At 40.3% G+C, this 24,190-nt stretch overlaps 2 protein-coding genes and 1 long non-coding RNA gene across 7 annotated transcripts in view; 2 read left to right on the forward strand and 1 right to left on the reverse strand.

Moving 5' to 3' along the window:
- The window catches only part of VASH2 (vasohibin 2), a 35,449-nt gene extending 31,913 nt beyond the window's left edge, over window positions 1-3,536 (forward strand). The window contains exon 7 of one of the 2 annotated variants that reach the window (XM_075749231.1): window positions 1,039-3,536. In XM_075749231.1, the coding sequence (XP_075605346.1) occupies window positions 1,039-1,108 (70 nt within the window). In that variant the 3' untranslated portion in view covers window positions 1,109-3,536. The remainder of the gene's footprint in view (window positions 1-1,038) is intronic. The other variant, XM_075749232.1, reaches the window with a different exon arrangement.
- Window positions 3,537-5,172: 1,636 nt separating this feature from the next.
- On the reverse strand, window positions 5,173-21,542 carry ANGEL2 (angel homolog 2). 4 transcript variants are annotated; one of them, XR_012834707.1, is made up of 10 exons: window positions 20,973-21,099; window positions 19,070-19,503; window positions 16,949-17,202; window positions 14,460-14,529; window positions 12,334-12,755; window positions 11,216-11,342; window positions 10,499-10,559; window positions 10,243-10,406; window positions 8,466-8,629; window positions 5,173-5,670 (listed from the first exon to the last, which is right to left on the reverse strand). XR_012834707.1 is itself a non-coding variant. In XM_075749230.1 (9 exons), exons 2-9 carry the CDS (start codon window positions 19,494-19,496, stop codon window positions 5,516-5,518), a joined length of 1,680 nt encoding a protein of 559 aa, XP_075605345.1. In that variant the 5' UTR covers window positions 19,497-19,503; window positions 21,435-21,542; the 3' UTR covers window positions 5,173-5,515. The 4 variants fall into 4 exon arrangements, 3 of the variants coding, with proteins under 3 accessions (XP_075605345.1, XP_075605344.1, XP_075605343.1); XM_075749230.1 differs by lacking the exons at window positions 10,243-10,406; window positions 20,973-21,099 and adding an exon at window positions 21,435-21,542; XM_075749229.1 differs by lacking the exons at window positions 10,243-10,406; window positions 20,973-21,099 and adding an exon at window positions 21,104-21,248.
- Window positions 21,479-24,173, forward strand: LOC142601106 (uncharacterized). The gene is made up of 3 exons (XR_012834708.1): window positions 21,479-21,517; window positions 22,059-22,770; window positions 22,802-24,173. It is a non-coding gene; the product is annotated as an uncharacterized LOC142601106 (long non-coding RNA).
- Window positions 24,174-24,190: the final 17 nt, after the last annotated feature.

Consider the following 24,190-nt stretch of genomic DNA (forward strand, 5'->3'; position numbering starts at 1 on the left):
TGCTGGCTGCCGGGAGCAGCTTCGGCTGGAACAGGCAGTGTGCAATGAGGAGGTAAGTGTCAGCCTTGTGTGTGCAAACATGGGTCACATCTGCTGCCCAGTGAGCAAAGAGCTGGAAGACAGGTCTGAGGAGCTGTAGGGGAAAGCACTGGAGCTATTACCACCTTCATGTTGTACTACTAGGGCTTTAGCTGAGTTTTTGCAGGGAAGCAGACATGCTGTGGAGTCTACTAGGAGAAATGTCTATTTCAGACAATGTTTTTCTTTAGAAAAGCAAACATATGCCTTAATCTGAAAATAGCTAGGAGCCTGCAATAAGCTCTAAGAGTTGACACTGCCATAGACTGTAAATCACCCAGATTGTTTTGGTTTGACAACTTTGTTGCAGCAGGTTTTCCATTGCTTGCTAAATGGGGAGACTGCTCAGTCTCAAGATTTCATTGGGTTCAGGTAGTTGATACACTTAAATGACCTAACAGCATATGCAGTGTATGTGGGATTACTCAAGTGGATGGCTGGACTGTATCAGAATATAAGATGCCTGGAGACTGAAGGGAGTTCAGCTAGTGTTTTCTGTTTGGGGGGCTCTAGCCCTCCACGCAGACCGCACGAAGAAAGGACTGGCTCAGAGAGACAACGTGCTGTGGCCACGTGAGAGGCCTTGACTGCTTTCAGCATTTCCACTTTATTCTAAAGCCAGAGTCCTGCTCTGGGGTAGATCATGGGCAGGATGTGTCTAGTCCTAGCTACTCATTTAGGCCCCCTCTCAAGTTGGAGGGAGTGGCGTACCCAGGCTCACATCATGGACCCCCGGATGGGATGACTAGTTCTTCGCCGGTGCTTTGGCTTCGGAGGCAACCCATGCCAGTACCTTGCTCACACTAGTTCACGTGACAAATTCAGCAGGATCATGGTTGTGATGAGAAAATTCTAGTCACTCCTATTTTTAAGTTCCTGATTTGACAACTGCTCTTTTTCTCCTGCACAGCAGTGTGGGATTGCTGGTGAGCAGTGCCCTCTTCCCTTCTTTGTTCGCAGGCCTGCGGTGGCGGACAAGAAAGGAGACCTGGCGACACTCAATGAGGTAGGCTACCAGCTCCGCATCTAACAAAGCCATACGCCGGACCGAGGGCTCCCCTGGTGCTTCCTGCTGCACTTTACCTGCACTCCGTTGGAAGGAAAAAAGGCATGAGACTATTTATTAACTTGTGGACTCTTACAATAAAAGTTTTACCTAGAAAATAGAACGGGGAAAATCTTTTTGGTGGCAGTATTTATTTCATTTTATAGAAAAGGCATCAGTGAAGAGAACCTAAAATTATGTTTGCCAGGATATATTTCTTTTTTTTTCCCCCCTCTGTCATGTAGCAGGTGACTCCAGTGGTGTGAGGGTTTCTTCAAATACAATTTCCCTATACAAGTAGTAATTGAATTTGGGCATTGTGCTGGGTAGTAGCATTGGGATGAGTAAGCAATCATGTTCTTAGTGTTAAGATGTGCTGGGGTGCAGTGCAGTTAAAAAAAATCATATTCAGTATTAACATTTAATTCAGCAATAAAAGCAAGCAGTGCAGAAGTGGTGTGAGTTTTTAAAGTATCAATGTTACCTCACTAAACAGATATGCAAAATTGTCAGTATTATTGTTTTGTAACTAATTTGTACTGTTTCCCAGCATTTCTGGTAGTATTAAAACAGCACTGGATGTTTTACTGCCATCTGTAGTATTGTTTTGTGCATGTTGCTGAAAGATGTTAAGTAATAGTAATATGCAAGTGTATTCTTAAACACTGACATCTTATTAGGCAAAATATGAGGGTTTGGGTTTTTTAATGATGATAATTGATTAATAATGAATTTTTAAAGTTTCATAATTTTTTATACTTTGTCACAAGCTTTTAGTCTTTCCGGACTACACTGCTGAAGCACAAAATGTAGAGATTGCTCTTTTGTAGATACAAGTGTTCACCTACTAGTCAGTTCACTTCTCCTGTGTGTTCCTGGAATAATGGAGAAACACGTCAGAATTGCTAACCTGAGTCTATATGCTTTTCTTTCAACACTTGTGTGTAACTTTGAACCTTGCCTTTGAAAGGCTGAGCAGCCTCAGATGGTGATGCCTTGACATCTTATATTAAGATCAGACATCGCAGACTGAAGTCAACCTTCTGCCATGCTGCTGTAGGGAGTTTTTCCTATATGTCTTGTAGTAATGACAACTTAGACCTGAATAAGGAAGCTTGAAATTGTTCCAATACAGCAATAAATTAAATTGTGTATCTGAAATATAGCTGAAAATCAAGCTTGTCTGCTTCCTCCCTACTCAGTCCTTTTGTTCTAAGACTTAGCTAAAGACAGGTGATGGATGGCAGCGCTCCAAGTGATGTGGTAAGGCTTTCATTGGGGTCCTCTGTCTGCATTAGTGAAGTTCTCTGGAAGCATTTGAGTGCTGCATTCCTGAAAATATTTCATTAGGTGCCTAAATAGAAACTGGATTATTGTACAAGTCCAGGCTCTACCCTTTGTGCTGTGCTTATAGATGATACTGCTGTGGGCCTTGTGTAGCTCCTCCTGGGCAATTACTTTTTTGGGATCTTGATGAAGACAGGACATTGTAACACAGTGATGATAATGTGTATTCACATTGAATGATTTAAGCTCCTAGAACACCTGTATCAGCCAGCAACTGAGTGGATACAGAAGGAAACGATTGCGTGTGTACAGACCTCATTGCTCAAAAAAGTTAATGAATCTCACCTACCTAGGACAGGAAGACAACACTGAGACCCAGCAACCTTCTACAAACAGTAAAAGGCCTTCTGCTAATTAGACTTCAGAAGGTCTAGAAATAAGCCTTTTCAAATGTATTATACTTTATACAAGATTATCAATTACAGGGAGGCCTTTCCCATCCCTCTTTTCTAGAAACTTCCCCTCCTGTGTTCACAATAGTGTGGTGGTTGTTTTTTTGGTTTTTTTTTTTTTGTTCAGGAATAAAGATGAAGAGAGGGGAAATACTCTTTTGGTAGAAAGTCTTGTGTAATTTGATATCAGCTGCAGAGTTTGTTTTAAACTTTGTGCTGCTCAGTGTCTTGTGACTAACTTTTTTCATGTATCCCTTAAATTTCTCATGGATAAAATGATGTAAAAAAAACTCACCTTGACAGCTGTTATCTTAGAGCACAAACTATGGTTTCAACTCAAATAATGGTGACTTGGTACACAGTTTTTACCATTGTCCAGCAAAATTTGACTTGTTTTCTCTTAACCTCTAAACTTATACTGAAACTTTTTAATGCTGTAGAGGTGTGTGACATTGCTTTTGGTTCTTGTTTTGAAGTTCAGCTGAAATACTCTTGAAACTTGCTTATGATGGCATTTGTCTTAAGTGTGGTTCTAGTGACTGTTTTTCTAACTTACTGCAAAGTGGTCAAATAGCATAGAAAAGATGCATGACTTTTTGGGGTTTTTTTGATCACATGTATGTTTATGCCCAGCATGAAACTTCAATAAAAGTATCATAGTAGTCTTTTTTTTTAAATGACTTAGGGGCTTTTTTTTTATCTGGTCAAGGTTTCTATTCCAGAAAATGTCTAAGTCAGTGCCAGAGTCAAGACCCAACAAATGGGAACCAACTGAAGCACACTTTAAGACTGTAGAATAATAAATAAGGTAGGTATGTAACAAAGAAATCACTGAACATAAAACCTTTAAATCTACCCCATACCTAACCATTAATGGGTTTTTGTACAAAAAGAGAGGCTGAAGTAAGTCTCTAAATCCTGCAAATACATTGTTACAGAACAATAAACACCCTTGAAGGAACAGCATGACTTGTCAAGCAGCTCCAGCAGTACCTTGGCCCAGTCCATCTTACTGCCTTAATGGTTTCAGGTGGTAACCAGGGAAGGGGGGTATGTTGTTCAGAAGACCATCTTTTCTATCTTGAAGAATTTGGCTACTTCAAAAAGTCTCACAGCAACATACACTATTTAAATATAAGCCAAATATTAAAATCACTGATTAGCAAGTCCAAAGCATTTCCTTTTAAATTAGCATACAACTTACTTAAGATTCAGACCAGCACTGTAAATAACTAGGTGTTTAGCCTGGCCCAGACAGGTGCAGCTCTGTGTAAAAAAAAAAAAAAAAAAACACAAAACAAAAAAACCCACCCACACACAGCCCCCCCTTCCACCTTCCAGGCACATTAAGCTGAATGGTGTGGTAGGTAGGCATACTTTTCAGTGGAACACTGAGGTACTTTTTCAGTTCAACTGGTTTTGCTATTACCACCACTGCACTTCCTATATTATTCTCAAAGCACAAAGTAACAACAGTTGTAAATTCTGCAGTCAGGAAAAGGAAACCCAGATGAAAATTCAGTTGGAGAGGAACAAGCAAGTGTTTCTGGGAGACAAAGACATCTGAATGTGTTTTCAGGAACACAGGTTCAGGTTTTCCAGCACTACACTGAAAGATAATTCGCTGTTACTTTTAAGTCAGTTTTACATATATACCTATAGATAGTTTGACCAAGTTACAAGATTTGTTTCCAGCCCCCCAGCTATCTGCAAGTTTCCTATCTATGTGGTCTTTGTTTTTTTATTTTGTAAATCATATTTGTAAGAATGTTTATCAGTGCATTATAAGTATAAATATAAAATATTGATCATTCAATATTTCAGGAGCTGTCACTGAATTATACAACTTGACATTTTTATAACTAATAAAAAACCCCCACAACTTCCCCAAGTTAAGATACATGAAGCCTCAAGATGTCAAGGACTGATTTTTTTTTCTTCCTATAATTGATCTGCTAAGTTTCCCATAAGATTGCATGCTCATTAAAGGTGGTTTTATTTCAGCTATTTTATAAAATACTCTAGTGACTGCTCCCTATATTTACACTTTTCTATATTTAAACTTCTAAAAGCTTAAGTAGTAAATTTTTAAAACCTATTTGCCTTACTGCAAAACTATCTTTTTCCTTTGGCAGTCCAGTCTTGCAATCTGTGCATTGACTACACTCCAGGTAACTGAGAAAAATTCCTTTTCAGAAGTATTTAGATAGAAGTAAGTGCCTACAGCCCATCTTCGTAGTAAAACTATTTTCAGCTCATTATAAGATGTGACACACACACAAACTCCCCTTTGTTTGAAGAAGCACACAGTTCTCAGAATACTCAGTTTTACTATGATTTATAATAAAAACCATTTATAGCATCTCCATGAAAAATAATGCCATTTTGAGACTGGCACAGATATTTTCCATTATCAAAGAGGAAGCTAATGTAAAATCTTTTCTTTTTGCCTTAAAGACTGCATAAAGCAATTTAAATGTTTAAAAAAAAGTCTCTTTTAAAAGTCTGCTTTACAGAACACTAACAAATCAGCATGCAGGCAAAACTTATTTAAACCGGACCAGCAGTGCTTGAATTAACCTTTAAAAAAATAGTAATAATCACATGAAAAAAGAAGGTGAAGTAACTACCTACACAAAAAGTCCTTTGGATATTACCGTTCAATAAGCCTGAACTCTGCTAGCAATGGCAGGTGGTCAGAAGAGTTATTTTCATTGGGAAGACCATTAACAGTCCAAAGATCTTTCTCTGTTAGAAGTGCCAGCCTGCCAAGAAGTTTCAGACCTCCATGAAAAGAATCTTCTGCTCCTGGTTAAAAAAAAAAAAGGGGGGGAACATTCATCAGTGTGGGCTAAAAAAAAAAAAAAAAAAAAAAAGGTAAAATCACACATTCATATATACACAGAAAGAGAAGAACAGTATGGCAGAAATAATCTGAAGTCATCATTGTTCCATGCAAAATTACCAATAAGGTGGTTTGGAAATTCTTGTTTACTATTACACTCACAGTAAGACATAATTGGTAGAGCTCAAAGTACTCAGACACTACTCCTCCACATTTTGCAGAGGGTTGATGTCAAAAGGGAAATGGATTTATTTGTTCATTGTAACTCCTCTGAAAAAGCCTCACACAATCCATTCCTATACTCTAGCACAGCACCACCACCAAACAGAGCTGACACTTGCAAAATTAAGGATCTTTTGAGAGTTACTGGTTCAGATAACATTTTATTTCTGCATCCTCAAGCATGCAGCTCTCCAGCAGGCAAGTCACACAGGAACTCTTGCTAATAAGGATGAAAGCCTTCTGGCATTTCCCTTCCTACCTCTTCATCATCAGAAAGGGATCTTCCTCCATTATTTCCTGCTACCTATTTTCTAATCACCTAAAAATAATCTACCCCAGAGGAAACCATATTGTTTATGGTAGAGGGGAAGATGACTCACAGCTGTGCTGTTATTACACTACACTTAAAATATTTGTGTCCTCATTTAAAAAAACCACAGAGAACCATCATCAGCAAAGAGTAACAAGTTTTTACCAACTCAAGGACAATCCAGTGAGAATGAAATCCTTCTGTGAAGTGTCAAACTTTCAGACTTCTTGAGCAAGATGACTATTCAGCAACCCTAGCTACTGCTTTCAGAGCTTAGAGATGATAGTAAGCAGCCCGAGTGCTTTCAGGACCAGCACAAACAGCAGCTTTAACTTTGACAAAAATATTTTCTGTATGAAAGTGATCAGCAATTTCAAAGCTCCCTGGCCAAACCTGGTGCTGGCTTACCAGCAGACATATTTTAAAAAATTATCCAGCATCAGTTAAACTCCTCAGTTCAACACCTTCATTCCTCTGCCATCTGCCAGCTTTCCAGTCCTCTAACAACCCAGCAGCTCTTCACTGCTGCTCAGAACAGCAGCTTTTTTACTGCAAAGATGTCTCGGTAGCTCTAGAGCAGACATCCGCCCAGCTCTTGCACCAAGTTTATCATTTGGCACAGCACCTGCACGTCTACAAAGGAACAGTTTGTTGCTACAGAGAGCTTGGTCTGCATGCAGTGATTAATGTCAGCTCCCAGCACTCTGGAACCGGCAAAAATCAGGTCCTGCTCAACTAGGGTAGATACTGAACCCTGCTTTCACAGCAAATCCTGAATACCAACCCAAATACTTAGCTAAGCATGACACACACTAAAGTACAAAAACTTAAAAAAACCCAAAACAACCCACCCCTTAATTGAAAATAAAAAAGTGATCAGTTACCCTAGACCACATTTCAAAAGCACTTGTTCAGACTTTAATAACTTTTAAAACAGCGGCCCAGGTCATCAGAAAACTGCAAGTCCAAACTATTTACTTTAAGAACTAATGAATAGAAACTACACCAGTTTAAACTGCTTCAAGTTTGGTCCCATTCTGTACTCTGATGTGGGGTGAAGAATCTATTTGGAAAACAAGTGCAGAAAGAAAGAAGTGCTACAGCTCTGCTGGGGCAATAATGGTGCAACAAAAGCTATCGGCAGGTGAATTAGGATTAAATTTTGCACAGGGATGCACTCTGAAATCACACAGCACTCTGTTAAGTCACACAGCATTCAGATATCATTTGGATACTTCTCATCTCCTAGTATTTCAGTCAAAGCTTTTATTTCTGTATTGTGAAGCATTTGCCTTTGCTGTTTTACACTAAGACAGCATTTACTGTGCACATTATGACAAATGAGACTTTTGTGGATTGAGTCAATGAGTTTTAACAATCTAGTCTCAAGGTATGAGAGATGAAGGTGGTATTTTCATTTCACACGCTGAAAACAACATTAATTTGTAAAAATCAGTTGCAATCTACAGTGGAAGCAGGAGTGGAATCCAGGTTTCTTTGTTCCGGCCGTTTATCTGATAGCACTGCACTGGGCAATGATCTTTGATAATGACATAAAACAGAACTAACGATGACATGGAAAGCACACTGCTCAGAAATACCCACGGCAAGAGCATAAATGCGGTAAAGGATAGCATTGTGGTGTTACCCGTGAAGAAATACACCCGCAGACGTACTACGTGTCTCTCACACCATCTGGTGAGTTTTAGCTGCAACTGCAATCAAGGAGTGACAACTGGGCATGTGCACAGGACAGGTCTCAGAGGAAAGGCCACGGTCATTTACTTGACAGACATTATATCAAGACTATCTGAAAAGTAGCTTTCTACGAAAATGTTCATTTATCAGATTTAATGCACATCATAGACTGTCGATCACCATTTTGTTGATCAGATGATTGGAAATACTACTTGTTGTAGGTCCTGCCTGAGTTACTGACAGCAGTATTTCTCAGGTGCTACTTACATTGGCTGCTTTTCTCTAGCCTCAGCTCTTGTCTCCGTGCTGAGATGGCAACTACAGGAATGTTCAGTTAGGTGAAAAAGTTTGCCCTGTGTCCAACTGCAATGACTCGACCAGGCCAGCCACGTTTCTTAGAGAATAGCTGACATTCAAAGCACTACCACGAATCTGAGGTACTAAATTATTACTACATTTCCCTTAGAACAGCATCCAAATGTTCCCATTGAGCATTTGTGAAAGGTAATTAAAAGATGGTTTCTTTACCTGGCTGGGCAGCAGTATCATCGTTTGCTGCAGAATAGAAGATATAATCCACAGTGACAGCACTCCGGGAGTGACAAGTTGTTACTTCCGGTACCCCCGTTTCAGGAAAGTAATGAGAATAGACTGAAGACAATTTAAAATGGTGCTGCAATTTTGAAGACAACCTAAACAGGAATCAAAGAAAATAATTTTCTTGTCTTTCCTAGAAGGAATACGCAATGAAGAAATAGCAAATAGTCCCTGGATATGCAAATTAGTGTTTCTCTCATGCAATTAATCCCATAACCTTTTGTTAGTGCCTAATCCTCTGAAGGCAAAATGCAGGCAGCTTTTTCAAGTAAAAGGCAGATACCCAAGAGCCTATAAAAACTGGCTTAACACTTCAAATATAGACAGCTTTCACCTCCATTTACACTTTGTAAGGTTTCACATGTGCCCTCATTCAGCAATCTCTCCCTGACACATGGATAGAAGTGTCCATGAAAGCAGCTCTATGACAGCAGCAAACTCTGAACTCATCTAACCAAACCCTTCAGCATATAGAGAAATAAAGATTTTTAGGTTTTTTTCCTCCCCTAAACTAAAGCTAAGTGTTTTCAAGTTAGGATATGCCTAATCTTTTCTCCACTCTGGCTCCCATTTTGTCTCTCCCCATAATCTGTCAGTCTGTTCCTTTTCAGTTCAGCCCATCTTATCTTCCCTGTTTTTCAATCATGAAAGCAAACTGCAACACTACACCTTTCAGCAAAAGAACTCCTCTCACTCCCATCAGCTCTGCAAATCACCCGTCCCTCAGCTGTACCCACCTCACCTGGCACAGCTGCATTTTAAACCTGAGCTGCAATGTGTTCTGGTTAAAAGCCAAGCAATTAAAAGAAAATAAATAATATCAGCATGTCACCTCCTGGATTTAGAGAAGACTGACAAACATGCCAGTTGGTACAACACAGAAGGGTAGTAATTTCTGCTTGCTACACAACACCCTTTTTTAAGACAAGGCAAAAAGCCCTGCAAGCAGTGTTCAACACATGGCACACTATGGATTTGCACTGTAAAATAGGGCTTCCTGTCTTGTTATCTACTACTTTCCTCAGAAATGCCATTACTTAGCTTTTTGATCATCAAGAATCACAGAGTGTTTTAATGTAACTATCCGCAGTGATACCAAGATCTCATTTCTGGTAATAAATAGCTGACTTGGAGCCTGACAACACACACACACAGGGCAATTTCTTCCATCTATGCCTTACTTTACATGCCTTTAGCAGTTGGTAAATGCAAATATATTCTTCCTTTCAAAAAGCTGTTACATTTTCCTTCTCAGCAGTCTAGTAGTGGCTTCCTCCTTCACTTTAACAAGCAAATGTTTTGATCCAAGTAAGAGTTGTACTACCAAATTCCTAATACTCCAAGTTTCTGGGACTCTGAGAACTTAAATTCTCTCACAGAACTCTTGAAAAGGAAGATTTTATGATCTTTCCAGTTCTTTTCCCACCTTTATCCCATTTTCACATTGTATTATAGGATCCATAAACTGGTATCTTAAAAACAGTAGAGAAAGAAGTGCCAACACTTAAGCAGCTTGACAACACTGGGGTTTTTGGTGACACACCCCCCCCCCCAAGAACACAGTTTCTGCAACTGGACTGAAGTGTACAGCTTCCTACGATGTCACCATACAAAAAAATGTCCTGTTTATGTCAAGTGACAAAAAATGTCAAAAGCATTCTTTTAATAAGCAGACAGAAGTACCCTCTAAACAGCACTGGCACCTCACCTCTGCATTCTGAAATAGTATCTGCAAGTTCCTGCAAGAATACACACTCCATTATTTCCAGTTCTATTTTTTTGCTGTCTGATCAGCCTTTTCATGTTTAAATGGAAGATGATTTTTTTTGCCAGATGGGCAGACTGGGTTGGATGAGCATCTTGCATCCACATCTGGAATCAAATACAAGTTTGGTCTAAAAACGAAACAACCCCCCAAAACTAGGAACCAGCCAAGAACTTCCATTTTTTCCCCCAACACGTACTTTTCAGATGCTATTACAATCTCCTGAGTGTTGTCCACTTTTACTGCTTCCAATTTTTCTCCTGGAAAAATAAAAATACATTCAATTTACATTTAAAAAATAGGATTTAGCCAAGACCAATATTGAACAGCTACAGAAAAAAAATCTTTAAGTACATTTATTTTTTGCAGCAAGATACAATTCACAAAGCTGGATTAAATTCTTCTGTTCCATTAGTAAGATCCCCTCCAAAGACTCTTTCATATTATGTCCCATTTGTTTAAAATTGTTTTTTCTGTCAAAGAAAAAATGGTGGATAAAAGATGTAATAATACTCAGCAAGGAATCACTTGCTTTTCCCACTTGTTCCATAAAGTGCTTGTACTATAATACATAAAACACTGGAGCAGAATGTAGGTTCATGGTATATAAGTGTGCTGCACTCCTCCATCTCTCTTTTCCCAGTTACAGCACAACTGGCTTTCATGATGCAAACTCAGTAAAGTGTTACGCACCAGCTCCTGAATGGCAATTTCTAACTATTATCTTCCAGAGATTCAAATTTGCAAATGTTTATGTGAACAAATAACTTTATACTCTAATGATCCCAACAAGGAAGTTTTGCAAGCTCAAGACTCACTGTTTTTCCCCCCCACTAGAACAGATCATCTGTTTTTTTCGGTGCTACCTGAATGATATTTTCAAAGGATCACAAAATTCATCAACCTAGAAACTGACCTGCATTTTCTTCTTTTTGTTGCTGTTTTATTTCATATACACAGTTTTGAGAAATACCCAATTTTTTTGGCCAAATTGGAATAGGTAAGATTCTTTGTCCCCTTGGAAACCGTTCTTGTCCAGAGACCTAAGAAAGACAACATGAGATTTTTTTAATCAGAAATCTGATAAAAAAATATTGAAATAAGCGGACATTTTTAGTAAAGTTTAAAGTTTTAAGCAAAAAAATCCACAACCTAGCCCCCTAGAATGACTCTTATTATAATGACTTGGAAAGTATCTGTAAAAATAACAACATCCCTGATGGTACAACCCCTTTGTTTACTCTTACCAAGTTTTTTGCAGGTACCCCATTTTTCAAGATAGTCTCTCAGCTTAGTGCCACGAGATCTAAGACTACCAAGAACACTTTCAGCAACAGACCAGGTCTGAATATATACAGATCCCTAGCAGACACTTACTTTATCTTCATGATGCTTATTGTTCTGGAAGCAAGTCAAAGTGGGGTTTGAAACAGCTACCCACTAGTAACAAACACCAGTGGGGCTATTTTTTCATGTTTTCTCATTGTTCATGCTCCAGTTAGTTTTTATTAACTAGCATTTGACACATCCAACAGCTACATACAAGAGCTTACAACAAAAACTATCTAACCTAAACCAGTTTAGAGTCAACATCTAATTGCATTTTTGCTCTTAGTTAGTCTAGCCACTGTAATTCAAAGTTTATCTAAAATAAGAGTCATCTTTCAATACAGTACGCAGTAGGTATTTGATCAAGTAGTTATTTTATCCTACTTAGACTGGGACACTTAAAGTGGTAATATCATCCTGTGGATAACTACCTTTCAAGAACAATTAATTTGTTTGCAAGTTTTTAATTTCAGAGTGCTAGAAGCAGATACAATATTCTGTAAGGCACAGCTAATATACCCAAGCTTATTTTAGTAACTCCACAGTAACTTTCACTTTGCAGACTGCATAAAAGGCACTGAGATTGGTACCACAATGCAAATAATCACAAGCCCAGCCATGGCATGCTAGCACCACTCAATTAAATATTTCACTTTAATCAACATTAACCTTTTTTTTGGGGGAGACGTGAAAAGCATAGCCTACCTTCCCTATAGCAAGTCCTTCATAATTTAACTTCCCCTCCTTTATAAATCTGTACAGTGGAGAACCAGGAACAGAATTGAAGTCACCGCATATGATAATTGGACAGAAGGTACCATCCTTCTGAGGGGCAACGTTAGCAATCTCTGCCAGGAGCATTGCAAGTTGGGTCAGTTTGATGTCCCCTCGCCTTGGGTTATACAGCAGATGTGTATTGGCTATACAGATCGCAGCATTAGTTTTACAGTGAAATCTGGGCTGCAAAAGCAGCACCAGTCCAACGTTGTCCCTGTCCAAGAGTGGAATATCACGGCGAAAAAATTCCACGGGGTTTGATGAGATCAGGCTAAATTTGGAAGTTTTGAAGCAAATAGCACAGCCATCGGGTTTTCTCCCTGTCCTCATTTTATACTCACAGTGATACCCTGCAAGAAAGGCAATTAAAACTGTAAAATACCATTGTATAAATATTATTTTTTAAATTAGAAAAACCACACACTACTTCTCACACATGACAGTCAACACCAGTCTGAAGTACCAAAGACCCTGTGAAGTTCACATAGAAAAGTGAACACAAGAGTCTTTCTGTCCTGTCTAGCTTCTGTTTAGATACTACAGGAAACATGGTCTAATACGTCTTGTGATGTGTAAGCATCTACATACTTTAAGATACGGGGCATGTACTTCTCTCCTCATGGGGAAAAAAAAAAACCCAGACCAAAACATCAAAAAACCCCCCACAAGTCACATAAAAGTAGACTTGAATAGTCAAAGTTTTTTTCCTGAATGTTACCACAATGGTTTAGGAATAATACCAGTAAAGCATTCCAATCAAAAGCAATAACCACTATAAGTCATAAATCACTGTCTAAAATGACTCCTAGAACAAAGGTCTCAAACATATTTACACAATTATGTAATTCTCCAGTTAGCAGCAAATGACAAGCTTTCAACAGGGAAACCGAGACACTTATTCAATGACAGTATCGGAGTTCAGCAAGTCCACCTGAAAATAGTAATTTGCCAAGTTCTTCATTTTATGTAGAGGTGAAACGCATATTTTAACGAGACCTTTTCTATGTAAGAAAAAACTAATGATCTTGAAACAGTATCTAGCTTTTGCCATTTTAAAGTGCTTCTCTGCCCAGCCCATGCCCTATGAATTCATGAAACAGCCCCACAGAGTGAGCTGACCTCCAAGGTTACACCAGTGCTGGAACAGGGGATTCCCACTCCTCTCTCCCAGCTCCAGGCCATGTGCTCCCAGCACTTGTTCTGGCACTTAGTAAGTTAACTCAGTAAGCCAACAGAAAACTAATCCAGGAAAATAAAATAAGTCTGGATAGTATTCTGCTGGACTGGTGGACTTCTCCAGGGTAAAGGTCTAGTGAGTGCCAGAACTAGCCCAGGACAAAGGGCAGGGCATGCATCTGGGAGATAGGAAGAGCAAGAGCCACAGTGAGCTCCAGATCCTCGTGTATAGCAGCAAGAAGCTCAGCTGCCCACAGGAGTCTGGCCTTACAGTGCTGTTTCACATTTCAAGTGGATTTAAATCAGTACTGCCATTACTCTCTCTTCTCTACAAACACTCAGTTCCAAGAGCTAGAGTACCTCCAACTAACAAAGAAAGAAAGTAGTATCAGCCCAGTGCTGCTCCTTGAACTGGCTCCTCCTGGCACCAGGAAGGATACAGGGCCCTGGGACTGCAAGGAGGTGTAGGGCAGAAGATATTTAAATCATTTTAAACTACCATGGAATCACAGCCCTAACAACATGTTTGTTCCATAAATTCACACAGGAGAGGGATACGACAGTGCTATTCAGGCTGAATGACAGTACTAGTATAAAAACTAATGAATATAAACTGAGTAGGGATGAAATTTAGTGATGATATTTGGAAGGTTTCAAGTCAGAAAAAGATACCCTAGAAAAGCTATCCAACAGGAATAGTGGTAAGAAACACTAAGTAGTTTCAAGAGAGCACCGGATGAATTTATAAAAGGGGGTACACAACATTGTTGCATGAGATGGCAGGAGACTTGATTCTATTATCTAAGAGAGTTTTTTTAGGCAAATAGTACTGGAGCAGGGGAAAAGACAATGTATTGGTCATAAAAGTTTCATCATACCCAGGGATTCCAAACTCGACTTGATCTCTGTTCTATAGTGATCTTCTTGGACTTCTTGTAAACAGAGTACCTAAGACAAAAGTTTACAATTAAAAGATATTAGTAAGTACATCAAAATATTATTGCATCATATCTCTGTTGGCCGCATTCAGAGGCTTTTTGCCTCCATAATCCCACAAAAGGATTCACTCTCCTGTAAAAAATGCTCCTTAAGTTTGTGAAAAGGGCCTCAATTCCTCCCACCCTTTCTCAAACAGACATTTTTTCATATGTGAAATTAAATTTATTCAAAATAGTGACCTGGTAATATATTCTCATAAGTTTAGGGGAAGGCTAAACGCCAGCACAGTGGGATGAAGAGGCCAAGGGCACACTTTTCATTAACTACAGACTGGACAACAAGCTTCCATATTATAACCACCTGAACCAAAGATCAATCTCGAAATACTCCATTAAGAGTTCTGAGCATCTTGCGGCCTTCTCCCTGCACACTGCAGTAGCACACAGATTTACAACCACCTTGGGACTCTGTTCCTGAAGTGTCAGTAGAAAACAAGTTAGCACTGCTTGCTGAACTGCAACAACAGACTCCACTTACCCAGCTCACACTAGCTCATTCAAGCTCTCAAAGGAGAGCCAAATCTCAAGCAATATTCTGGTGTGTCTGCTTCACTTTAAGGTTACAGTTCAAAACAATGAATCACTTAAGTTGATGTCTTTTAGCAAGAAATTTCTCTGCACAAAGGGCACCTGCACCTAACTAGGGCGAGCAGCTGCTCATCATGACTCAATGTATGCAATATAAGGCATCACCTCTTTAACACGGTGCTGCACTGCATGGCTTGGCAGAGTTAGCAAGTACCCCAAACTGCTCTTTGCTAGAGGGGCTGGCTTTGGCTCCAACCCTTCCATCCTGGAAAATTGTCTGTTACTACTAATAGCACCAGAGTCCCTCTGCCCAATGCTTCACCCACAAAGCCCACTAATGTATCTCACTGTAAAGATATATACATACAGCATGTAGAAATTTATTAGCAAGAAAGAAAGAGCTTGAAGGGAACTTTAATCTCCAGCTTCCTGGCTATGTACTAACGTAAGTGCATTTTTCAAACAGTACAAGACGGTTTTTCTGTGGCTTCCCTAATACAACTACTGTGATTTTTTCAGTACTGTTTTCTGACACGAACAGGTTGGATTCTATCACCAAACTTTTATCAGCCTGAACAATGACCGAAGCAAAAAGTTTAGTGACTTGACTTCCTGATTAACAATAAGTGGTAAGTATCCTCACAACCAAACAAAACCCCCCACAACCAGCCAAGAACACAGTAAGGTATTTTTTCAGATGCCAATATAACCAGAAGTTCAAAGTTAGGTCTCAGTAGAGAACAGCAAGGTTGTTCTCAAGTCAAATGGTGCAGAATACCAGGTGAAGAGAGAAATGAACACCTGAGAGGAATGCTTTTGGATCAGTCTCACATGAATGCTATTAACACCTGCACCTTTCAGCCTTGAACATTAATCTCAAGAAAATGGAGATCCACATAGCAGTCTCATCAGTCCTCAATCAAAAAAACCCATTTGAGCCTGCCTTCCAAATAAAGGATTCAGACATGATAAGTTCTCCATTACCTGGTCTAACAAATAGCTCTGAAGGATTAGCCACCAGATTTTAGAAAAGGACTTTCAATTCACTGAATATACAGATGCTTGGTGTAACTACTACCTAAACAAATATGAAGCCAAAGTCACACACCTGGAAGTTAGAAAATGCCAGTCCTGGTGGTTGCCTTAATTTGACCCTCCTGTGTGCACACATGCTGGTTTTCCTCCACAAGAGCCTGTTGTGCAAGATTAAGTGTTTGCAAATAGTGACCAACTATTCAATCTTGCACATCCTTTGCACTAAGTAACTTATAGCACAATTAAAGAGAGAGCCTCCTGCTCCAGAGCTTCCTAAACCGTACAGTCCCAGAAGCTGAGACTATCCTGGAGAAAGGTGCCCTGTTCTCCTACTCTAAGCATCTATCACAAGCTACTGTTACAAACATGACACTAAACTAGGTGGACCTTTGGCCTATACAAGTATAGCTGCTCTTATGTTCAATGCCTTATTTACAGCACTCAAGTGTGCTCTAGGCACAGACTGAGAAGGATTTATCTGAAGAAAGAAGGTTTTGGAATTATAAAAAAAATTGCAGTTTATCAGCAGAACAAAGTCATGTCAGAAAGACCATTCCAGGATGTTATGGACAAAAAATGCAACTATGAGTGATATGTACTGCAGAGTTTGCCCTTGCTGTAAATTCAGAGCACAGAGAATACACTAATTACATAAGCATAAATCAAAATTACTGTTAAGCGTGACATAACTACAAGCTCAGTTGGATTCACTAGACAGCCCACCTATCAAAATAAAGAAGAGCAACAATTTGCTACTGTAGTTTATCAGTTCTTACGAAATATCCACATGTTCATTTTCTACTCACATCTGCATCCAGCTGTTTGATTTCTTGTAGTATGTTGGGGAATCTGTATGTCCAGATTAACAAGTGTTCCCTGCAGTGTTTGTACAGGTGGGAGTTATCGTCTAACAAATTCTGTGAGAGGATATTGTAGGACATGACTGTAAAATCAAATTTTGCCTCGTTTTCTGTATTGCTTTGGTCAATTTCTTTATTTTCAAAGATTTTCATTGTTCTACTGTGCTGACAGAAATATTCCCAGTGTCTTTTGACTGTTCCTGTTAAAAGCACATGAAGAGGAAAAATTATGAAATACACCATATGGCTTTTTAGTGCTCTTAGAAATCATTCTACAGACAACTTTGTCTTTCAAATTGCTTAAGCAATGCTAAAAGCTTATTTGGTTAGTAGTGATTTAGACCCTCTGTTTAAGATGAACTTTATATAAGCATGAGTAAAAAAACCAAAACAAAAAACCCACAGCACAAAACTATTGTACGCCCTGGATTTCAAACTGCTTTGAAATTAGGAAACTGTCACATTCTGAGATTGTTGCAGTCTGACTACACCCCCCTGCTCGTTGTAGAAAGGCTGTCAAACTGGTAAGCCAAAGCCGGCCTGTTGACAGTCTTACACTACCTTCTGCCACTACCACCCCAGTGGAGATGGGGTACGTCAGTCTGTGACACACCCTTTAAAGCAGCATACGGGCACCTTGTTGATCTCTCTATCCATGACTAACAAAGGGTTAGGAATGGAGGTTCAACTCTAGCCTGTGCACAGTCTGACAAACTCAGACATAAGCTGCAACAGGGTCCGTTACAGGGGTCCCAAAACAGATAATGAACCTGATTTCTCTCAGTGAGGTTGAGAAATTAAAAAATTAATAAGCCTCAGAATTACCAAGAACTTCTGAAAAGGCTTATTTTGCCTTTCTGCCATTCCTAGTTTCATAATTAGTATATTTATATGAATGTTTGTAAGAGTATATCTGCCCATCATTAGGTGTCTAATTATTTTTCAGATATGTATTTCTCCACTTACAAAACTCATGAACAAAGATGCCTTTTAGCCTTTATGTCCCAACTCATCTGAGAGCGTGCCAAGGGTCTGGTTATCTGTGCCGTCAACTAGTGGCAGAGTGCAGCTATAACTGTTAGTATCTGCCCCATATGGGTAGTAAATTTCATCACTGTGCTTATGCTATTCAAGACTTTACCTAGTATTTGCAACGAATACAGTAAGGCTTTAAGTACTGTTTCTACAGTGGGAGAGAGGCTGCACTGCTCCTCAGGAGGTATCTTTAATTACTGTCACCTTACAATACGTGACCAAAAGATAACTAGGAAGGACCACAATGATAACTACTCTCAGATAAAGGAATGTCAAAAGGCACTTGCTGTGGGGGGGTGTTGAGAGAGGACTCGGCAGTAAAGGCACAAAGCAAACTCCCTTCCTTCAGCTCCTGAAGATGAGAATGCTGCTTCTAAACCTTACGGATATTTGCGTCCAAAAATCCCTTTGGTATGCTGATAGCATCACTCACCCTTTTCAGTCATCATACAACTTCCAGTTTATTTTGTTAAGGAAGTGATTTATGCAAGAGGGGACCAATTTTGACTGTATCCCTCTATCTGTTTCACAGCAGACAAAACTGCAAATATCCACTATACCCAGTAAAACATTTGGATGCTATGTAGAAGATGATATCTGTAATAAGCTAAAGCAGACACTTCCAAGCATCGTAAGAGTCTGTTACTGACTTGGGTAGACGTCTTTGCCCTTATTGTATTTATCTGGATAAGCACATTTGCTAACAACAGACTTGATCTGGTGACAGACACCTGAGAGTTGTTTGAACCAAGCTCAGGTCTCCCCAGCTGGGCAAGGGCAAGCATTCACATAATTGACTGTGTTCTAGCGCCAAGCACAGCAAACCTAGTTCCGGCAGACTGACAGCACAAAATTTTAGTTTACAGACTAAACAGCATAACAAAACTGTAACATTTTAAAGACAAATATTTTCTTGAGAGAGGTGCCAAGAAAAACAGTAACTCAAAAGGTGTAAGCAATATTGCTTATAACTTGTTAGATGTGTTTAGGATTACAAATAAACAAGAAAAATCAGCAAAGAGCATCTTTTACCTTTCTTCCTGCTATGTTTTTCTTCATTCTGTGCTACAGAAAGGCATAATGCTTCCTTCTGATTAGAGAAGTTTGCTTCTTCTTCAGGAGTTGAAGTATCATGCTGGCCACTGAGTCTTCTCTTCTTTGTCAGTGGTTCTTCTCCCTCAGATTTCATACTGGGATTAGGTAGGTGAAAACAAGAACTTTGCGCAAAGTTATCAAGCTGCCAATTAGAGTTCTGAAATTGTCTCCAAGGTCCAAAAAATGGAGGGAGTCTCCAGTTTGCTGAGAAATCAGCTGGAACAGGAAGCGGAAACGAGGCCCAGGGATAGTATCCAGCCCATCTCATACAGTTGGAAACTGGGCTGTTCGAGGCAAATATCTGAGAACCATTCCAGTGGGCAATCCAGTCTCTGCCCAGCCTCTGCACATGACGGGGCAGCATGGAGTGTCTACCAAAGAAAGCACAGGTTTCATTACTTACACACACCTACATCCACCTGTAGGAGACTGTGGAGGCATGCCACCCTGGTCATTACTTACAAGACATTCTTTCAAGTTAACACATACAAGATACTCAAACCTTTTTAGATACATACAAGATATTTAAACCTTTATCTAAATGATACGCAAAGTGGGACTCTGCAAAGTGATCTGTATCTTCTTTTCCCCCTTCAGATTTACAAATGCCATTTAGTTTTCAAACTCTATCCATCTGAATAACTTTTACAATTTATTTTCTGCCTTGTTGAATTCAACTAACAGATTTTCCAAGTGCTCAGTGGAATGACCTTTACAAAAGGTTATTTTTGCATGCTGCATTAACTTTATAATAAGGCTATTTGAAAGGAATCAGAAAACTACTTTCCTTCAAACAGAAATTTTTTTAAAAAGCTGTTGACTTGGCTCAAACCACAATGCCAACAAGACAGGAAACAGAAGTACTAACTCTCACGCCACCTCTGGCACCAGCTTAGAGAGTAAATTTGTAGTCTTATTTGTTTTCCAGGTGGGAAAACCACAGCTTAGTGATTAAAGCTATAAAAATGAGGTGGGTTTTTTTCTCCAGAAAAAAAATAACATCTGAGTATCAACAAAAATGCAGGAAGGAAGACTGAGTGACATCAATCTGTCTCAGCTTCCTCATTGTTTAAATAAGAAAGCATATTTTGAGCTCACAAACAAAAGATATCAAAGCTCAGTATGCCTGAACTTGAACTAAAGCGAGAGCCTCCTAGCTGCCATTCAGCCTAGCAAATGAGCCGAAATAACAGCTTTCAGCAAAACCAGCTTGTCCTGAAATAGCACGTTCCACCACGACGCACCAGAAGTAGCTCAACAGACACACAAGCAAAACACACCCCTGGGCACCACAGCTTTAAGATGGAGCTGAGAAGAAGCAGCACATCTCCTTTTCAAAGGCCTCCTGAAACACCTGTTTTAAGGAAAAGCGCTGAGAAAGACTCCCTTCCTAAAAGCCCAACCCCAGGCGAGTAATTCCCCACAACCACCTACACCGGCGAAGGAAAACCCCACTCCCACCCTGTGTTTTGTTCACCGCAGCACAGCTCTGGCTAATGGCGGGTATTTAAAACAAGTGACTGCCAGTCACCCCCAGACCTCCCCCGCCCGGGCGGCGGCTCTGCTGCCGCGGCCAAGCTGCTCCCCGGTCCCTCTACACCCAGCTGAGATTTGGGGTTGCCCATCAGCGGGCAGTCCCAACGCCGCCAGGGCCACGCCAGCCGCGGACAGCCCCCGCACAGGCCACCTCGGCCTCCACTAGCGCCGGGACGCAGAGGAGAGGCGGGCCGGCTGCCACCACACAGCCCCTCACGGCTGTCCCGCAAGACGGCGCCCAGGCGGCTGCTGGGCCCGGCCGAGGCCCAGCGCCCCCCGCCCCGACCCTCGCACGGCCGTTTACCTCCCGGCGGGCCCGGGCCCGCCCCAAGGGGGCCCCGCTATCGGCACCGCGCAGCCCCGGCGCCCCCAGAGGGGGTCATCCCAGGGCAGCGCCAGCTCCGCCCGCCGCCGCGCTGCCGGCCCGCCGCTTACCCCGCGCGGGCGGTGGCCGACCCGCGCCCGCTCGCTCCTGGGACTTGCAGTCCAAAGACCAGCGCCGCGCCCCGGAGCCATATTTGATCCGGGAGGCCGGCGCCGAAGCTAGGCCGCCATCTTGGGTGAGGGCGGGGTGACATCCCAGAAGCCCGCTTGGTTGCAGCAGCACCGTGTTCCTTGTTTGCGAAAAAACAAAACTCACTCACCTGAGACGGTAGTTTAACAATCTCAGGTTAAAATGCACCTGAAGACACTCTGCAAAGTGACTATTGCCCTGTGCAAGCTAAGGAGACCTGCTCATGCTGTGGGCAGACCCGCCGCTACTTACCAGCTGCATAAACAATCCTGTCTCTTGTTGACGTTGCTTGACTAAGCAGTTAAAATGCTTTCTTGAGGTCTTCTGAGGACAGGGTAAACGCTGGCTCTGTTTACTGTAAGGAAGCGTAATACAAAGCATACGAAATATGATAGTGCTGAATAGTGCAGATGCTGTGCAGGAACTGTAATCGGCTAAAATACTGTTTCTCTGCATGCCTTTTACTTGTTTCATACAAGTGGCTTTAAATAAACAATAATTTTAAAGTTTTCCCAAGAGTGGTAGGGAAGACTGTAACCAGAATAATACAGTTCTGTTCAGAGTGTGCTAGTAAGGCAATGTGTCAAATCCACTTTGGGTTTTTACTTTTTGAACACAGCTTACTTAACGGCCAAAGGTAAAAATGCCCATCCATTTTCTATTAGTTTCTTCACAATGTAATAGGAGAGCAATGCTACTAACTCTGTAATATATGGGCAGTAAAATATCTCCCAACTATATTTTCTAGACCTATGTTATTTTGGTGATTTGTTCTTTTCTATATTTTTGAAGTATTCTTATGTATTAGATATGTTTTTAAGATACAAGACAATAAGCCATAGCTATAATGACAACAAAAACTACTGTTATTTTTAGGAGCAGAGGGAATCTTGCCATGGAACGCAGTTGTTTTCTGTATTTTGACCTGCATAAGACACCCAAGTTACTCTGTCACGTCAAAGGTTTTTACATAATAGTAATCTCGGGAGTGATGCTGGAAAAAAGGGTGAAGCTTTGGGTTTTTTTAAGATAAACCTTAAGTAAGAGTAAGATATGCTGATAACCATGAAAGCTAATTATGTAACAGACAAAATAGAAGATAAGTAGATTAACCTATTAATATGATGCAAATTGTTTCTTTTCTCAATTTTGTTATTATCTTGCCTTGACCTAGGAAAGTTTTAAAAAGCCAGTAACACTTAATTGCTGATTGTCTACTCTCCTCTAATTATTTTTTGTATATCTAGGTTGGCTGTACCATGTTAGATATTCTTCAACATAGGTATCTCCAAATTCTGATCTGTAACTAGAAGCCAAATATTTCATGAGCCTTTTGAGCTTTCTAAACTCCCTGGTTAGCGGAGGCTACTGGCTCACTGGGGGATGTTTTGATTGATAAGAACAGCCATGGTGGCTCAGATCAATGGTCCACTGAACTCAGTTTCCTGCTTTCTAAAAGGAGTTAGCAGCAGATGCCAAGACATGTGCGAGGGCTGGGCAAACTTCAAATGAACACTCTCCCTGCCTCTTAACTGTTTTCAGCTGAGTACATTTCCTAAGCCTGATGTATTTGTCTCTTTACCCTCAGGTAACTGATGTATTTGTCTCTTTACCCTCAGGTAACTCAGCTCTGTCTCCCCCAGGGATTTGAATTTGCAAACTTTCTGCACCAGCAACATCCTTTGACAAGAGTCCTGCAGGTCTAGCACTCATGTGAAGAACTATTTTATTATTATTGATTCTGTGGCCTCATTCCTACAAGCTTCACTGGCCTCTGGTTCTTGTCCTATAAGAGACTGAACAGTCCATCCCCATCCATCTTCTCCATGCCACTCATGATTTCATGGACCACCATCATATCCCCTCATATTATTCCTTCTCCCATGCTGAAAAGTCTCAGACCACTCCATTGTTCCGCATGGAGAAGCTATTCCATATATCTAATCATTTTTATTGCCGTTCTTGGATCGGCTATGGAGTTACACAGTTGCAATATATTTTTCTGTCTGGTTCTCTACTCCTACTGCTCCTTCCCTCCTCCTCCCACCAAACTGCTATTTTTTGAGTTAGACAGCATTTCAAGATGGATTGTGTTTTCTCAGAAGATGCATGAGTTAGCTATTGAAATTTAAATGAGATTATTATATAATTCATCAGGGATTAGTCAATGATGGCTTCAGTCTCATTGATTTCTGTTTATACCATAAAAACCTCAAAACTACCACATCTTATGAGTCGTTATAAGCATGTACTGCTTCATAGGCAAATTTATACCAGAATGGATTATCTAATCATTTATTACACTAGAGGGTTAGATGAACTGCATAATGTATCAAATAATTAGTATACCATGCTAGAAAATGTTCCTTGTTCTCTTGAGCAAGTGTATTTTCAGCCAGCTGTTTGGTTTCTGGATGTGATGCCACCATATCTAAGTAGCTGCACATTTCCTGTAGCTAAAATTAGAGAAGATGAGAGTAAAAAAAGTATCCTTGAGATCATTCTGTCTACCCCTCTGGTATGCAGGTTGGAATGCCCATTGGAATGAGATAAGAATTGAGTGAAGTCAGTGTCCAAATTAAAAGTAACAGGAAATCTTACAGTTCCTAGAAATAAGGAAGGGGTAAAACTCCGGCAGTACTGCCAAACTATGACACACTGAAACTGCTTACAAGGACTCAAAGGTGAGCTTGTGCTTCCAGATCTGTGGAAGTGAATCTGATCAGGAACTCAGAAAATGAATGTGTTTATAGAAGAAGAGCTTTCATTTACATAGCTTTAATTGGGAATGCTGTAAAGATTCATGACGCAGTTCAGTCATCCTCAAAGGAGACACTTGTTTACTATGAGCTTCAGGACAAGACTCTCTCATCTTTTACAAAGAAATGCAATTAAGTATTTTTCCATATGTCAAAGACCTGCATGAGATCAGAGATATTAATAACCTGGTAATGAAAAGCTGATTTTTTAACATCTGCTATTAAATGAATGAAAACACAGCAATAAAA

Source organism: Balearica regulorum, chromosome 3 (assembly GCF_011004875.1).
Source record: "Balearica regulorum gibbericeps isolate bBalReg1 chromosome 3, bBalReg1.pri, whole genome shotgun sequence".
In the NCBI taxonomy this organism is placed as follows: domain Eukaryota; kingdom Metazoa; phylum Chordata; class Aves; order Gruiformes; family Gruidae; genus Balearica; species Balearica regulorum.

Excerpts from the sequence above, each read along its gene's own strand:
- ANGEL2 (XM_075749229.1), bottom strand. The coding sequence starts at position 21,246 with ATGTCACCCCGCCCTCACCCAAGATGGCGGCCTAGCTTCGGCGCCGGC. Across the intron at positions 12,756-14,459 it reads GTCGAGTTTGGAATCCCTGG|GGTATCACTGTGAGTATAAA; the intron begins GTATGATGAAAC and ends CCTTTCTTGCAG. Across the intron at positions 10,560-11,215 it reads ACAAAAAGAAGAAAATGCAG|GAGAAAAATTGGAAGCAGTA; the intron begins GTCAGTTTCTAG and ends TTATTTTTCCAG.